Source organism: Saimiri boliviensis, chromosome 5 (assembly GCF_048565385.1).
Source record: "Saimiri boliviensis isolate mSaiBol1 chromosome 5, mSaiBol1.pri, whole genome shotgun sequence".
NCBI lineage: Eukaryota > Metazoa > Chordata > Mammalia > Primates > Cebidae > Saimiri > Saimiri boliviensis.
In genome coordinates this window covers 103,519,305-103,537,138 of record NC_133453.1, presented here as the reverse complement: position 1 = coordinate 103,537,138, position 17,834 = coordinate 103,519,305, and the positions used below count along the sequence as shown (strand labels likewise).

The 17,834-nt window shown below is 41.2% G+C and overlaps 1 protein-coding gene across 5 annotated transcripts in view; it reads right to left on the bottom strand.

Annotated features, from left to right (window-relative positions):
• MAP3K19 (mitogen-activated protein kinase kinase kinase 19) overlaps nt 1–17,834 on the bottom strand; it is a 75,904-nt gene that overhangs the window by 32,825 nt on the left and 25,245 nt on the right. For 4 of the 5 annotated variants that reach the window (XM_074399760.1, XM_039470208.2, XM_074399761.1 and 1 more), the window contains one exon: nt 3,929–4,025. In XM_074399760.1, coding sequence (XP_074255861.1) covers nt 3,929–4,025 — 97 coding nt within the window. Of the gene's footprint in view, nt 1–1,534; nt 1,615–3,928; nt 4,026–17,834 lie in introns of those variants that run through there. The other variant, XM_074399762.1, reaches the window with a different exon arrangement.

The following is a 17,834-nucleotide window of genomic DNA, read 5'->3' as shown; positions in this document are numbered from 1 at the left end:
CCGTCTCTACTAAAATTACAAAAAAAAAATTAGCTGGGCGTGGTGGTGCATGCCTGTAATCCCAGCTACTCAGGAGGCTGAGGCAGGAGAATTGCCTGAACCCAGGAGGCGGAGGTTGCGGTGAGCCGAGATCGTGCCATTGCACTCCAGCCTGGGCAACAAGAGCGAAACTCCGTCTCAAAAAAAAAAAAAAAAAAAAGAACTGTGAGAAAATAAATGGCTGCTATTTAAGACCCCTCAGTCTATGTTATTTTGTTTTGGCAGCATGGGTAGACTAAGAAAGTTCCTCTCCTCTGGTTGTTCAATGGTATATGAACTTCCTAATACCTTTCAAAATTCTCTTTCTTTTAAACCCAACCAAGACTAGATTCTTGTATACCTGCAACTACAAATCTTGATGAATGTATACTGTAGTAAAAGTTTTTTAAGCCCATTAATTTTAGGGAATAGGTTTTCTTGTTCACTCATGAAAAATGTGAATTTATAGGCTCAACTTCTAGTCTGTAATATTTGTGTCTGTTAATTTTAAACAAATATTTTTCTTATGTGAGTACGGGAGAAAGTAGTAATCCTGATATGTTTGATGATTAGGATAATTATGAAAGATCATTCCAAATCTTATGGAAATTTGTGTTTCAAATTGCAGCAGTTTGCTTTTGAGACATATGGCAATCTCTTAATATAACCACTGAAGGAGGGGTAGATTGTAAAGATCTTGTGTATACATAAATATGTCAGACGTTTCAAAATATCAAAATAAATTTAGAAAAAAAGATTCATGTCTGTTATGTTTTGGGAAAATAGTGGGGTTGTTTGTTTGTTTATTTGTTTTTTGAGACACAGTCTCACTCTGTCACCCAGGCTGGAGTGCAATGGTGTGATCTCGATTCACTGCAACCTCCACCTCCCAGGTTCAAGCGATTCCCCATGTAGCTGGGATGACAGGTGTGTGCCACTATGCCCGGCTAATTTTGTATTTTTAGTAGAGACAGGGTTTTACCATGTTCGTCAGGCTGGTCTTGAACTCCTGACCTCAGGTGATCTGCCTGCCTCGGCCTCCCAAAGTGCTGGGACAGGAGCGAGCCACAGTGCCTGGCTCATTTAAACATATTTAAACCAATATTTAAAATGAATACAATGCATAATAATATTCATAGCACTTTTATTTCAGAATTTGTGACTGGAAAGAGTAGCTAGCTCAACTGAAATCTCTATCAACTGTGAGATGAAATTTTATTAGAAAGAGAATTGCTTCTTCCAAATTTGTAACTCAAGTTATTTAAAGCTTAAAACTGAAAGAACTTAGTGGAGATGCCTTATAAGTGTTATGGCTCTCATGTAAACACTGAAAATAGACCAGGCACGGTGGCTTATACCTGTAATCCCAGCAGTTTGGGAGGCCGTGGCAGGCAGATCACCTGAGGTCAGGAGTTAGAGACCAGCCCAACCAACGTGGTGAAACCCCTTCTCTACTAATAATACAAAAAAAAAAAAAAAAAAAGCCGGGCGTGGTGGCGGGCGCCAGTAATCCCACCTACTCAGGAGGCTGAGGCAGGAGAACTGCTTGAACTCGGGAGACGGAGGTTTCGGTGAGCTGAGAACACGCCATTGCACTCCAGCCCAGGCGACCAGAGTGAAACCCCTGTAAGAAAAAACAAAAAACTGAAAATATTGCAAATCAAGTTTAAAAGAATGGCTCACATCTCAAATGCTGAGTTATCTCCAGATTGAGCAGAATAAAGGAAATATTTAACCTCCTGGAAGGCGCTTGGGACACCATTAGCCTTCTGAGAGCTTGGCTTTGAAGTCTATGACAACGGAGTACTGCAAGGACCGTTCTGAAGGGTTTCGGGGTTTCTTTCATTAGCTCTTTCAGGCTTAACGCTGTTTATAATTGTCTTTCTTTCTTTCTTTTCTTTTTTTTTTCTTTTCTTTTTTTTTTTTTTTGAGACGAAGTTTCACTCTGGTTGCCCAGGCTGGAGTGTAATGGCTGTTTTGGCTCACTGCAACCTCCACTTCCCGGGTTCAAGCAATTCTCCTGCCTCAGCCTCCCAAGTAGCTGGGATTACAGGTGCGCACCACCACGCCCAGCTAATTTTTGTATTTTTAGCACAGACGAGGTTTCTCCATGTTGGTCAGGCTGGTTTCGAACTCCCGACCTCAGGTGATCTGGTCCCCTTGGCCTCCCAAGTGCTGGGATTACGATGACGTGAGTCACCGCACCAGGCAATGGCGTTCATAATTTTTGGGTATTTTTGTTTTGATATGGAGTCTCACTCTGCCGCCAGGCTGGAGTGCAGTGGCGCGATCTCGGTCCACTGCAACCTCTGCCTCCTGGGTTCAAGTGATTCTCCTGCCTCAGCCTCCCAAATAGCAGGGACTACAGGTGCCCACCACCACGCCAAGCAAATTTTTGTATTTTTAGTAGAGACGTGGTTTCACCATGTTGGCCAGGATGGTCTCGATCTCTTGACTTCGTGATCCACCACCTCGGCCTCCCAAAGTGGTGTTCATAATTTTAACGGTTACTAAATTACTCTCTGCCCTCAGACTGGGGAGGGAAGAAGAATCCCAGTGGGCGTGAGAAAGGCAGGCGGTTGCCCAGGAGAGGGCAGCATCGCACCAGCGCTGCGAGGAGACGCTGCTGGGGAGAACTGCAGCCTGCGGGAAGCTGTGAAGGGCTGAGAAATGCGCGTACAAGAGAGCGGCTTCCCTGGCATGTCAGAAATGCAATCCAGAAAATTGCCCAGAAGAAATTGCAGCAGTTCAAATAAACGTTTACTTTAAGAAGATTATGGATGAATAGACGGACAAATGGTATAGCCGTGGCAACTGTATTCTGAGCCGAGAATCTGCAAATAACCTTGTGGTCTGTTAAGTGCAAGGACGCTTACGGTGTGACAGGATAACATGCTTAAAATGGGTGGTGTTCTGGAAGATTCCAGACTTATGACTTTGTAAATAAAACACCGAGACTTGGGAGGCTTTCATGCCTTGTTCACTCCCCGACCTTCCCCTAAGGGACAACAGCTGATGGATTCATGTGTGGCCCTGGAAGGAAGCCCATCACTGGAGCTGCTGGAAGATTCTGAGAGGAAGGAAATGGGGAACTGGCGTTATCAGACAAAAAAGAAGGGACAGAGAATGACTTGGCTGAGCTTGAGTAAGGTGGAAATAAAAGAGCCAGAGAGCATTGCCTATTCTGGCGGGGCAAATTGCCTAGACCCACTGATTCAGGTACAGACCAAAAGGTAGTATTATGAGTGGTTTTTCTTCTCCTTTGGGCTTTTTCTGTGTTTTCTTTTCTTTTTTTTTTTTTTTTTTTTTTTTTTTTTTTTTTTTTTTTTTTGAGACGGAGTTTCGCTCTTGTTACCCAGGCTGGAGTGCAATGGCGCGATCTCGGCTCACTGCAACCTCCGCCTCCTGGGTTCAGGCAGTTCTCCTGCCTCAGCCTCCTGAGTAGCTGGGATTACAGGCACACGCCACCATGCCCAGCTAATTTTTTGTATTTTTAGTAGAGACGGGGTTTCACCATGTTGACCAGGATGGTCTCGATCTCTCGACCTCGTGATCCACCCGCCTCGGCCTCCCAAAGTGCTGGGATTACAGGCTTGAGCCACCGCGCCCGGCTTTTTCTGTGTTTTCAAACTTTTTTTTTTTTTAACTTTTCTTGCAGGAATTAAGCTTAGGGGTACAAATGTAGGTTTGTTCCATAGGTAAACATATGTCATGGGGTTTGTTGCACAGATTATTTAATCACCCAGGTATTAAGCCTAGTACCCATTAGTTATTTTTCCTCCCACCCTCTACCCTCTGATAGGCCCCAGTGTGTGTTGTTCAAACTTCTACAATGAGCACTTCTGAAATTGGAGGGGCACCCGTATGATAATGTTATCTTGTAAACACATGAAGAAGTGAAGCCCGATACCTTCTGTCCTGGGTTGCCAGTCCTGTCTACCACCACTGGGGTCTTCTTCTTCGCTAACCAGTGTAGAATGATTAAAGTCATCATCTTGGTCGAACGCCTGCAATATCATAAAATTCAAAACTCAGTTATTAGTTATTTGATGTTCCAGTTTGTTGTCAGACTGAATGTTGATTCTTCTGGGCTAAAATTCACACCATGGATTCCTTTTAAATTGGATAAAGTATTTAGGACTAAAATAATAGGAAAGTATCTGCCCCTAGAGCACTAGGCTCAGACAGTCGTGGATGTGATTAACTGCATAATCAAAAATGAAGAGCAAAGCTGAAATCACATCGACACATAGAAATTCAGTATTTTATACTTTATCATCTCAGCACCCAGGCTGCTAAGCTGCCACAAATTCCATCTGGGTGGGTGACTGGAAAGAATCCTTCGGCCACAGTCACAGTAAGCAACCCCAAAGGAACGTGATCTTTTCCTTAATGCCTCCCTGGGGCATCATTTACAAATGGTGAGAATGGAAATCCCTGCCCCTTGTGGAAGCTACAGATAGACTGAAAGGAGGCAGCAAAGCTGATTAAAGTCTTCCCTATGAAGGCTTTCTCATCTAAATCATGGTGAACAACCTCTTAAACTTCCTTTTTACTCTCTAGAAAATAATCATTATAGCTTAAAACCAACTTGATTTACAAAAAGTACTCCAAACATTTTAAAGAAGAAATGTTTTCTTAGTATAATTCATTGTTTTTGATAGGTTCCTTCATTAGACATAATGGCTGGTGGTTTTGGACTTTTAAATTTCGAGAACCACGAAAGACCCAAGTAGCAGTTAATACATCCCATCACAACCCTAATGTTACAACTAGCTGTCTGGCTTCTATAATCTAGGTGGATGACCTATTTAAGGGGACTGTTGGATAAGAAGTCTTTGCCCTAAATACATAAGCCTGCCATCTGAAACGTCAGAGAAGTGACAAGTCACAAAAATTCTCTGATAGCTCATTTAATAATTCCCAAGAGAACTTGGAAGTTTCTTGCTTTTCTCTCTTTGTTCATTTTAATTGTCATAGCAAATAATACAAATTGGCCAGGCACAGTGGCTAACTCCTGTAATTCCAGCACTTTGGGAGGCTGAGGCAGGTGGATCACTTGAACTCAGGAGTTCGAGACCAGCCTGAGCAACATGGAGAAACTCTGTCTCTACTAAAAATAAAAAAATTAGCGGGACATGATGGCACACACCTGTTGTCTCAGCTACTTGGAAGGCCGAGGCAGAAGGATGGCTTGAACCTGGGAGGTCAAGGCTATGGTGACCTAGGATCATGCCACTGCATTCCAGCCTGAGTGACAGAGTGATACTCTGTCAAAAGAGAGAAAGAGAGGAAAGGCAGGAAAGGAAGAAAGAGAAAGAAAAGACGAAATGAAAAAAGAAAAAGGAAATAAAAATAAAACTTGGCCAGGCCTGGTGGGTCACACATGTAATCCCAGCATTTTGGGAAGCCAAGATGGGTGGATTGCTTGAGGCCAGTCTGGACAACATGGTGAAACCCCATCTCTACAAAAAAATACAAAAATTAGCCAGGCATGGTGGCACATGCCTTGTAGTCCCAGCTACTCAGGAGGCTGAGGTGCAATGATCATTTGAGCCAAAGGAGGTTGAGGCTGCAGTGAGCCGTGATTGTGCCATTGCACTCCAGCCTGGGCAACTGAGTGAGACCGTGTCTCAAAAATAAAAAAAATAACAGAAGTAAACCCCTCCATTTACACAATCATTAAAAATATTTTAGGTATTTGATCATAATAACTTAGTTGTTATACCTTACTTTTATTCAGCAGTTCATACTTAAAAATTGTTTTTTAATTTTTAACTTTTATGGGTACATAGGTATATATATTTATGGGTTACAGGAAACATTTTGAAATAGGTATGCAGTGTATAAAAATTACATCAAGGTAAATGGGGTATTCCTTACATCAAGCATTTATCCTTTGTGATACAAACGATTCAACTAAACTCTTTTAGTTATTTTTAAATGTACAATTAAATACTACTGACTATAGCCACCCTGTTGTGCTATCGAATACTAGGTCTCATTCATTCTTTCTTTTCCTTTTTTCTCTTTTTGTTCTCTCATTGGGTTGGTTATTCATTCTTTCTGGCTATTTTTTTTTTATACCCATTAACCATCCCCCTTGCTCCCTACTCCATTCTGCCCTTGTTAATACTTTCTAAAACATTTTCTATCTTCTCCTGGCAAAAGTTGGGTGCCAAATTTCAGATGATCCTGGTTGTCAATGGCAGATGGGTTCACTTTGCTTCAGGCTGTTGTCAATTTCACTGCTTATCCTTCCCTGTATTTCAAAAATTCTACCATTATCTGGCAAATTCCTCCTCCTTCCTAGAAAATCACAAAGGGGGATTTACTCTTCTTAGAACATATGAAAATACAGAAACGTATTTTTGAAAAGCAACATTTTAAAATATAACCTGACAACCAAAAAGCAAACACTATTAAAACAGAAATCATATTTTCTTTGTCTTTCTCCTAAGTATTTAAAAAATAGTTTCATCATATAATTTTTTTATCTGGCTTTTCCACTTAAATATAAATTCATAAGCAATCTACTAAGTAAGTGTCATTTTAGTGGAATTTAAAATTTATTTCCTTCAACAAATATCAGAGGGTCATAATAGCACTTTTTTTTGTTTTGAGATGGAGTCTTGCTCTGTCGCCCAGGCTGGAGTGTAGTGGTGCGATCTCAACTCACTGTAACCTCCACCTCCCGAGTTCAAGTGATTCTCCTGTCTCAGCCTCCCAAGTACCTGCGACCATAGGCATGCTCCATCACACCCAGCTAATTTTTGTATTTTTAGTAGAGACAAAGTTTTATCGTGCTGGCCAGGCTGGTCTCAAACTCCTGACTTTGTGATCCACCCGCCTTGGCCTCCCAAAGTGCTGGAATTACAGGTGTGAGCCACTGCGCCTGGCCAGTAGTACTTTAATAAGCCCCATTAGTCTTACAATGTAAGTCCCATGAGGTTTAGTAGGCAGTTTTAAATTCTTCATTACTATGCATAGTGCTATTAAATATTTGCAACTAATACCCCAATTTTGCATTATTTCTTTAGAGTAGATCCCTGGAGATGGAATTATTGATCCAAAGACTATGAAAAAGTTGGTTTTTTGTACACACATTGCCTTAAAAGTAAAGTTTATCTCTATTTATAGTCTAGCAGCAGTGAATGAGTGTGCTACATCCTATCTTCTCCCTTACCATCATCGCTTTTTATTATTGTTTTCCCTTCTTTTCACGGGTGTTGCTTTTTTTTTTTTTTTTTTTTTTTTTTTTTTTTTGTGGTAGTGTCTTACTCTGTCACCCAGGCTGGAATGCAGTGACACTATCATGGCTTACTGTAGCCTTGAACTCCTGGGTTCAGTTGATCCTCTGACCTCAGTCTCTCGAGTAGCTGAAACTATAAGTGGAATCATGCCCTGTCCCTTTTCATTTTATTTTTTCCTTTTTTGAGACAGAGTCTTGCTCTGTCACCCAGGCTGGAATGCTGTGGTGCAATCTCAGCTCACTGCAAACTCCACCTTCCATGTTCAAGCAATTCTTCTGCCTTAGCCTCCCAAGTAGCTGGGATCACACCTGCCACTATGCCTGGCTAATTTTTTTTTTTCTATTTTTAGTGGAGACGGGGTTTCACTATGTTGGCCAGGCTGGTCTTAAACTCCTGACCTCAAGTGATCCACCTGCCTTGGCCTCCTAAAGTGCTGGGATTATAGGCACCCGTCATCATGCCTGGCCGACTTTTCATTCTATTATATTTAATGTAATATATGGAATTGGTCTTATTATTATTGTTTGAATGTGCGTACTTTGATTAATAGAAAAGTTGGAGGTAGTTTTAGGTGCTTACGGGTCATTTGAATTTTTCTCTTTTAGTATTTTATATATATATATATATATATATATATATATATATATATACATATATATAGTTTTTGCATAGATCCTTAGTCTAGAACACTCTACGAGACCTCAAAACACATTTCTACCATTTCATCTAATTACAGTGATTCAATGAAGTTTCTATGCTAAGCTTTGGGAAAACAGCAGCCTTCATTTGGAAGTGTTAGATATATAACTGGTTCTCACAAGTTTCCATGTTGATTACTGGGCTGTGGTCAATCTCAACTGCTCAGTTTATTTGTCAGTTGGTTCTGTAGGAAAAGTTGGAAGATGGCAGTGTGGTCATACCCACCTACAAAATCCATAATGATAACTAGCATTTATATATATTGTGCCAGACACTGTTCTATATGCCTTATATATATTAACCCATTTATGGGTTAAGTTGCAAATTATTTTGTGCAAAAAATCAGACCTTGGTGATGACCTTGAGCAGTAGGATATAAATAACTCCCAAAAGTCCAGTGTTCCAATAATGGAACACTAGGTATAAATAGGTTAACTAATTTAGTCCTCACAACTCTAAAGTTAAGATCTATTTTATCTTCATTTTATACCTGTGGCCTAGATAAGTTAAGTAGCTTATACAGGGTCACACAGCTAGCCAGTGGCAGAGCCAGAATTCACATCCAGACTCTGAAATCCGGGTCCAGAGCTTATGACCACTCTGTGATCTTGTTACCATGAAAAGTTTGAAACAATGAATTTCAATAAGAATGAGGGGAAAAAAGGAATTAACAAGCAAAATAAACAGGATACTCAATCCTAATTGGTAAGTTTTGCATAGAAAAAAAAAATAAAAAATGTGTGATACCACACTGGGTGCAGTGGCTCAAGCCTGTAATCCCAGCACTTTGGGAGGCCGAGGCGGGTGGATCATGAGGTCAAGAGATCGAGGCCATCCTGGTCAACATAGTGAAACCCCGTCTCTACTAAAAATACAAAAAATTAGCTGGGCATGGTGGCGCGTACCTGTAATCCCAGCTACTCAGGAGGCTGAGGCAGGAGAATTGCCTGAGCCCACGAGGCAGAGGTTGCGGTGAGCCGAGATCGCGCCATTGCACTCCAGCCTGGGTAACAAGAGCGAAACTCCGTCTCAAAAAAAAAAAAAAATGTGATACCTGAAGTACCTGACAAAAATTTATGCCCTGGAATAAACTGTAAGCATTACAATCAAAAGAATGTAGGGAATAAGATTTAATTTTAACGTGATCATGGAAGTGAAGACTCAGACAGAAACAGCTCAGAATTTTCTAATTTCTTTTAGGATGCTAACCATGAATGACTTTTTTTTTTTTTTTTTTTTAGGCGGAGTTTCACTCTTGTTACCCAGGCTGGAGTGCAATGGCGCAATCTCGGCTCACCGCAACCTCCGCCTCCTGGGTTCAGGCAATTCTCCTGCCTCAGCCTCCTGAGTAGCTGGGATTACAGGCACACGCCACCATGCCCAGCTAATTTTTGTTTTTTTTAGTAGAGACGGGGTTTCACGATGTTGACCAGGATGGTCTCGATCTCTTGACCTCGTGATCCACCCGCCTCAGCCTCCCAAAGTGCTGGGATCACAGGCGTGAGCCACTGCGCCCGGCCATGAATGACTTTAAGATGTGCTTTGGTGCCACAAAGAGGAGAATTGAAATAGTGACACCTAGTCCAGTATCTGACAAGACTAGGCTTATCAACAAAAAGAAAAGAAAAATGAAATAGTGACACCTAGTTGTGAGTAAAAGAGAGAAAACATCAGAATAGTAAATCCCAAACACAAGTGGATTTCGTAAGCCATTGACAATTCCACAGGAGCTGATAGGTGGACAAGAAATAGAGCATCATATTCTAACCTGCAGACAACAGTACACCAAACATACTGAAGGTAAAGGCACAATGGAAATTAGACATAATTAAATTTTTTATTTTTATATTTTAGAGACATGGGGTCTCGCTCCGTTGCAGAGGCTGGAATGCAGTGGCACAATTATGGTTCACTGCAGCCTCAAACTCCTGGGTTCAAGTGATTCTCCCACTCAGCCACCTGGAAGTAACTAAAAGTACAGGTGCACACCACCATAACCAGCTAATTTTTCAATTTTTTTTGTAGAGACAAAGTCTTATTATGTTGTCCAGGAGTGTCTCAAATGCCTGGACTCAAGGGATCTTCCCACTTCACCCTCCCCTAGTGCTGAGATTACAGGCATGAGCCATCATACCCAGCCTATGATAAAATTTTGAAAGAAGATTCTCTTCAGATGAAAAAAAAGGCAATCTTCAGATGAAAAAAGACAATTGGTGAGCCTGTAACGAGCCTGTCTGGAGCTGTCCTACAGGCAAGGCAGCTGCTTATATTTGTAAACTATAAAAACCTATTTCAAACAACCAAAAAGAAAACCAAGCTTTCATTTAAAGAAAAATGTGAAAGGGATTTAAACCCCAGTTTAACCACTAGGGAAGAAAAGTAAAGTACAATACTGAAAAAGTCTATTTATCCCTCAAAAAGGAGTTTTAACTTTATTTCAGCTGCAATAGGAAAAAACACCTAGTGAAAGTTTTCAAGAAGTTTCAGAGTTGCCTCAAAAAATGTACTGATCAGGCACAGTGGCTCACACCTGTAATCCCAGCACTTAGGGAGACCATGGTGAGATAATCTCTTGAGGCCAGGAGTTTGATGTTGTTGTTTGTTTGTTTGTTTAGAAAGAGACTCTCCCTCTGTCATCCTGGCTGGAGTGCAGTGGTGTGATCATAGCTCACTGTAACTTTGAACTCCTGGACTTGAGTGATCCTCTTGCCTCAGCCTCTCAAGTAGTTTGGAATACAGGTGCAACACCACCACACCTGGCTGAAACCAGGAGTTTGAGACCAGCCTGAGCAACATAGTGAGACCCTGTTTCTCCAAATTGTTTTTTAAACATTTATTTCAGTGTCTTAATATGAAGTGATATATTTAGTCCTTTTAAAAAGAAAATTGCTGGCTGGGCGCAGTGGCTCAAGCCTGTAATCCCAGCACTTTGGGAGGCCGAGGCGGGTGGATCACAAGGTCAAGAGATTGAGACCATCCTGGTCAACATGGTGAAACCCCGTCTCTACTAAAAATACTAAAAATTAGCTGGGCATGGTGGCGTGTGCCTGTAATCCCAGCTACTCAGGAGGCTGAGGCAGGAGAATTGCCTGAACCCAGGAGGCGGAGGTTGCGGTGAGCCGAGATCGCGCCATTGCACTCCAGCCTGGGCAACAAGAGTGAAACTCCGTCTCAAAAAAAAAAAAAAAAAAAAGAAAATGGCTTACATAGGTCATAAAAAATGAAAAGTAAATATGTTTTCATATTTGAAATGAAAATATGAAATCAGGCTGGGCGCGGTGGCTCATGCCTGTAATCCAAGCGCTTTGGAGCCCAAGGTGGGCAGATCACCTGAGGTCGGGAGTTCAAGACCAGCCTGACTAACATGGTGAAACCCCGTCTTAAAAATATATATATATGAAATCAAAATTTCATATTGAAAATGAAAATAAATATCTTTTTTTTTTTTTTTTTTTGAGATGGAGTTTCGCTCTTGTTACCCAGGCTGGAGTACAATGGCACGATCTCGGCTCACCGCAACCTCTGCCTCCTGGGTTCAAGCAATTCTCCTGCCTCAGCCTCCCAAGTAAGCTTGGACTACAGGAAAAGAAATATCTTATGGGCTGGATGCAGTGGCTCACGCCTGTAATCCCAACACTTTGGGAGGCCAAGGCGGGTGGATCACGAGGTCAAGAGATCGAGACCATCCTGGTCAACATGGTGAAACCTCGTCTCTACTAAAAATACAAAAAATTAGCTGGGCATGGTGGCGCGTGCCTGTAATCCCAGCTACTCAGGAGGCTGAGGCAGGAGAGTTGCCTGAACCCAGGAGGCGGAGGTTGCAGTGAGCCGAGATCGCACCATTGCACTCCAGCCTCGGTAACAAGGGTGAAACTCCATCTCAAAAAAAAAAAATCAAATAATGGTGAAAGACTTACACCAAGTAAAAAAGTCACCCTTTTCCTCAGAGGCAACCACTTCCACATTTTAGCTGTTTCTTTTGATATTTTCTTCCATATTTCTGCATAATTATCATGCTGTCTCTTGATTCATCAAAGTAAGGCATCATCTGTTGAATTATTGTGGTAGTTAATAATTTAATGTTCTTATGCCCTGCCCCCATCCACCCAATACATTTATCTTCTTTGTTTTTAAATCAATAGTCAATGTGCTAATTATGATTATCAGGATATTGTACTATGTATTTTGTACTATAGTATGATTATGCTTTCTTTCTTGTATAATTGGTTTTTTCTTTTTCCTGAACAAAACCCCAAGCCCTTGCTTGTTTGTTTAAACAGACTTTATTTTTAGGGTAGTTTTAAGTTTACAGCAAAATTAAGAGGAAGGTATAGGCTGGGCTCAGTGGCTCACATCTGTAATCCTAACACTTTGGGAGGCCAAGGTGGGCAGATCATCCGAGGTCAAGGGTTGGCAACCAGCCTGGCCAACATGGTGAAACCCAGACTCTACTAAAAATATAAAGATTAGCCAGACATGGTGGCACATGCCTGTAATTCCAGCTACTCGCGAGGCTGAGGCAGGAGAATCACTTGAACCCAGGAAGTGGAGGTTGCAGTGAGCTGAGATCACACCAATGTGCTCCAGCGTAGGTGACAGAGTGAGACTCCATCGCCAAAAAAAAAAAGCAGAAGATACAGCAATTTCCCATATACTCTCTGCTCCCATGCATGTACAGCCTCACCCATGATTAACATCCCCCTCCAGAGTGATAAATTTGTTACAGTTGTCCATAGTTAGCATTAAGTTTCACTCCTGGTGTTAATACTTTCTATGAGTTTGAACAAATGTATAATGACCTATATCCATCATTACAGAATCATACAGAGTAGTTTCACTGCCCTAGAAATCTTCTTTGCTCTGCCTATTCATCCCTCCTTCCCCTAATCCCTTGGTTTTTTATTTCTAGTTGATTTATTTTATTTACTTTCTTATGTCTTTTTATTAAATGCTTAAATTTTCCCAACCTATAGTGATCGCTCCACTTGGTTAAATTTATCAGAAATATATCTGTTCTGTTTGCCTCCTCTGTCCTGTTCCCTGCCCCCACCCCCATCCCCCAATTATCTGAGCTCTTTGTTTTCTAGACTTGCTACATAGCTGAAGTCCTGGGACCTGCCTTCTTCATTATACCAATCATTCCCTCCTCTCTCCAGATCCCTGAGTCATAGATCCTATTTTTTTCTTTTTTTATTTAGTTTCTCAATTTAATAGAGCACTTAGTAACTTCCTTAACAGGTATCAGAAGTAAGATGTTTGAGATTTCTGTGTCTGAAAAATGTCTTTATTCAACTCTAATGTTTGATTGATAGTTTGTCTGGGTATAGAATCCTAATTTGAAAACTATATTCAGTTAGGCCAGTGGTTCACACCTGTAATCCCAGCACTTTGGGAGGCCAAGGTGGGCAGATCACTTTAGGCCAGGAGTTCAAGGTCAGCCTGGGTGACATGGTGAAACCCCATCTCTACAAAAAAATACAAAAATTAGCTCAGCATGGTGGAGAACGTCTGTAGTCCCAGCTACTCAGGAGGCTGAGGTGGGAGGATTGCTGGAGCCCAGGAGGCAGAGGTTGCAGTAAGCTGTGATCACGCTACTGGCCACTGCACCCCAGCCTAGGTGACAGGGTGAGATAGTGTCTCCAAAAAAAAAGAAAAGAAAAAAAAAACTATGTTGTCCAGGCTGATTTCAAACTTCTGGGTTCAAGTGATCCTCCCATCTCAGCCTCCTGAGTAGCTGGGACTACAGGTACAGGTGTGCACAACCATGCCTGGCTAAAAACCATATTCTTTTTTTGTGTGTGTGTCAGATATTTGAAGACATTCCCTACCCCACCCTTTTCCCATTACTTTTGATTTTAGTATAGCATACATTCAGAAAAGTGCCCTTACCATATATGTATAAATTATTATTATTATTTTATTGAGATGGAGTTGCCCAGGCTGGAGTGCAGTGGCGTGATCTCAGCTCACTGTAACCTCCGCCTCCTTGGTTAAAGTGATTCTCCTGCCCCAGCCTCCTGAGTAGCTGGGACTACAGGCACGTGCCACTACGCCCAGCTAATTTTTTGTATTTTTAGTAGAGATGGAGTTTCACCATGTTAGCCAGGATGGTCTCGATCTCCTGACTTCATGATCTGCCCACCTTAGCCTCCCAAAGTGCTGGGATTCCAGGTATGAGCACTGCACCCGGCCTATGTATAGATTAATTTTAATAAACCAAACACATTTTGTATCCAGGACCCAGGTTAAACAAAAGAACAGTACTAATATCCCCAAAGAACACTCTTATGCAAGTGCTATTCTGAATTCTAACATCATAGATTTGTTATTCCTCCTTTTGTCTTTATATAAATAGACCATACAGGATTTATTTTTATTATTTTTATTTTTATTATTTTTATTTTTATTTTTTATTTTTTGAGACAGAGTGTCACTCTTGTTACCCAGGCTGGAGTGCAATGGCACGATCTCGGCTCACCGCAACCTCCACCTCCTGAGTTCAGGCAATTCTCTTGCCTCAGCCTCCTGAATAGCTGGGATTACAGGCACGTGCCACCATGCCCAGCTGATTTTTTTGTATTTTTAGTAGAGACGGGGTTTCAACATGTTGACCAGGATGGTCTCGATCTCTTGACCTCGTGATCCACCCGCCTCGGCCTCCCAAAGTGCTGGGATTACAGGCTTGAGCCACCGCGCCCGACCCTATTTTTGTTTTTTTTTGAGACGGAGTTTCGCTCTTGTTACCCCGGCTGGAGTGCAATGGCGCGATCTCGGCTCACCGCAACCTCCACCTCCTGGGTTCAGGCAATTCTCCTGCCTCAGCCTCCTGAGTAGCTGGGATTACAGGCACACGCCACCATGCCCAGCTAATTTTTTGTATTTTTAGTAGAGATGGGGTTTCACCATGTTGACCAGGATGGTCTCGATCTCTTGACCTCATGATCCACCCGCCTTGGCCTCCCCAAAGTGCTGGGATTACAGGCGTGAGCTACCGCGCCTGGCCAGGATTTAATTTTTTATGTCTGGCTTCTTTTGCTAAATAGTGTATTTGTGAGATTCATTTGTATTGTTGCATGTAATTTTATATCATTCATTCTCATTCTCATTTATGTGTAGTTTTACACTATGTGAATATACCACGATTTATGTATCCTTTCTATTCTTGATAGGCACTTGGGTAGTTTTTATTTTGGGGCTATTATGATAGTGCTGCTATGATCATTATAATATGTAGTGTATGGTAAACATGTATGCATTTCTGTTAGGTATATACTTGGGAGCAGAATTGCTGGTTCACGGAGTATGCATATATTTCTCTTAAACAGCCACCAAAAAACAGCTTTCTAAAGTTATTCTAATATTTTATTCTCCTATCAGCAGTGTAGGAGAATTCTGCTTGCTCTACATACTTGTCAACACTTGATATTTTTCAACTTTTAAAATTGTAATCATTCTGTGGATGTGCAGTGTTACCACACTGTAGTTTAAAATTACATTTAACCAATGACTAAAAGCTGAGCATCTTTTACTATATCTTCTTGGCCATTTAGACATCTTTTTTTGCTAAGCATCTGATCAAGTTTTTGCCCACTTTCTATTAGCCTATCTATTCCTAATTTCTGGGAGTTTTAAAAAGTTTTTCTGAATTTGTCAGATACATACATTTTAAGTATCTTTTCTCATTTTTGAGTTGCTTATTATTAATGGTGTCTTTAGATAAAAAGAAATGCTTAATTTAATATAGTCCATTTAATTAACTTTTCTTTGATGGCAAGCATTTTGTGTATGTGTTCTGTTGTAAAAATTGTTGCCAGCTCCAAGGTAACAAAGATTTAACCTTATATTTTCTTTCAAAAGCGTTAGTGTGGTCAGGCACAGTGGCTCACACCTAGAATTCCAGCAGTTTGGGAGGATGAGGCAGGGACATTGTTTGAAGCCAGGAATTCAATACAGCCTGGACAACAAAGCAAGACCCCATCTCTATCAAAAATAAATTTTAAAAAATTAGCCGGAAATAGTGGCATGTTCCTGTAGTCCCAGCTATTCAGGAAGCTGAGGCAGGAGGATTGTTTGGGCCCAGGAATGCTAGCCTGTAGTGAGCTGTTATGTTTCACATTTTAGATTCCAGTCAATGTGGAATTGATTTTGTGTATGATGTGAGGTAGGGGTCAACATATGTATTGTTTTCTATATGGCTATCCATGCAACCCACAACCATGTATTGAAAATTCTTTCCCCTATTGCACTACAGTGTGAACTTTGTCATAAATCAGGTAATGGATGTATCTATATTTGTGTCAATATCACACTGCCTTAATTGATTTAGCTTTATAATAGGACTTGATATCTGGTAGCCTACATCTTCCAACTTTGTTCTTTTTCAATTTTGCTCTCACTATTCTTGGCCTTTTGCCTTTCTGCATAAATTTAGAATCAGCTTGTTAATTTCCACACACATACAAACCTGCTAGGTTTTGATCGGGACTGTGTTGAATTTACAAACTAACTTGGCAGAATTGACATCTTTAAAAAATTAAATTTTCCAATCCACTAACATGTTATATCATTCTATTTATTAAAGTCTTCTTAAAATTTTCAGCAATATTTTATTATTTTCAATGTAGAGGTCTTTTATTGCTCCATATATTTGTAACTGCTTGTATTTGTAGCTTAACAGTGGTATTTTTCTTTTTCTTTTTTGAGATGGAGTTCTGCTCTGTCACCCAGGTTGGAGTGCAATGGAGTGGTCTCAGCTCACTGCCGTCTCCGACTCCCTGGTTCAAGGGATTCTCCTGCCTCAGCCTCCCGAGTAGCTCGGATTACAGGTGCCTGCCACCATGCCTGGCTAATTTTTGTGTTTTTAGTACAGACAGGGTTTTACCATGTTAGTCAGGCTGGTCTCAAATTCCTGACATCATGATCCGCCCAGCTTGGCCTCCCAAAGTGCTCGGATTACAGGCATAAGCCACCACACCCAGCCTTACAATGCTATTTTTAAGACATCTGGAACCATTCTAGTTTCCTATCCTTTATATTATTTCTCTCTCTCTGAAAACTTTTAGGATCCTCTTATAGCCTCAGGGCTTTAAAACTTCGTAATACTTTAGGGTCATTTACTTAGTCACTGTCCTGTAGTGTTGGGTCCTGCAGTGATGGGACCTGTAAACTTGTAAACTCGTATCATTTGGTTTCGATAACATTTTTTTTTCTTTTTTTTCCTTTTTTCTTTACTTTTCTCTCTTCCCTTTGAAACTATTTCTTCCCTTTCATTTATTTGTGCTCCACATTTCATCTGCATTCCTTGTTGTTTTGGAGCTACTTTTCATATTGGAGGTTTTCCTCAAATACCTGGAGACTCTTGGCTATCTTGGCTATTCATATTAAGAAACAGACACTAGCCGGGCACAGTGGCTCAAGCCTGTAATCCCAGCACTTTGGGAAGCCGAGGAGGGTGGATCACGAGGTCAAGAGATCGAGACTATCTTGGTCAACATGGTGAAACCCCATCTCTACTAAAAATACAAAAAATTAGCTGGCCATGGTGGCACGTGCCTATAATCCCAGCTACTCAGGAGGCTGAGGCAGGAGAATTGCCTGAACCCAGGAGGCGGAGGTTGCGGCGAGCCGAGATCGCGCCATTGCACTCCAGCCTGGGTAACAAGAGCGAAACTCCGTCTCAAAAAAAAAAAAAAGAAAAAAGAAAAAAAGAAAAAAAAGAAACAGACACTAAAAATATGACTAGAAGTTCTCTATGTATGTTGCTATCTACCTGTTGGTGGACTTCACTGGGATCGATCTGATAGTGAAATGCTTTGGTTTCAGGGGACTTAAAAATGTCAGTATCAGTCGGTCTGTTTTCTGGGG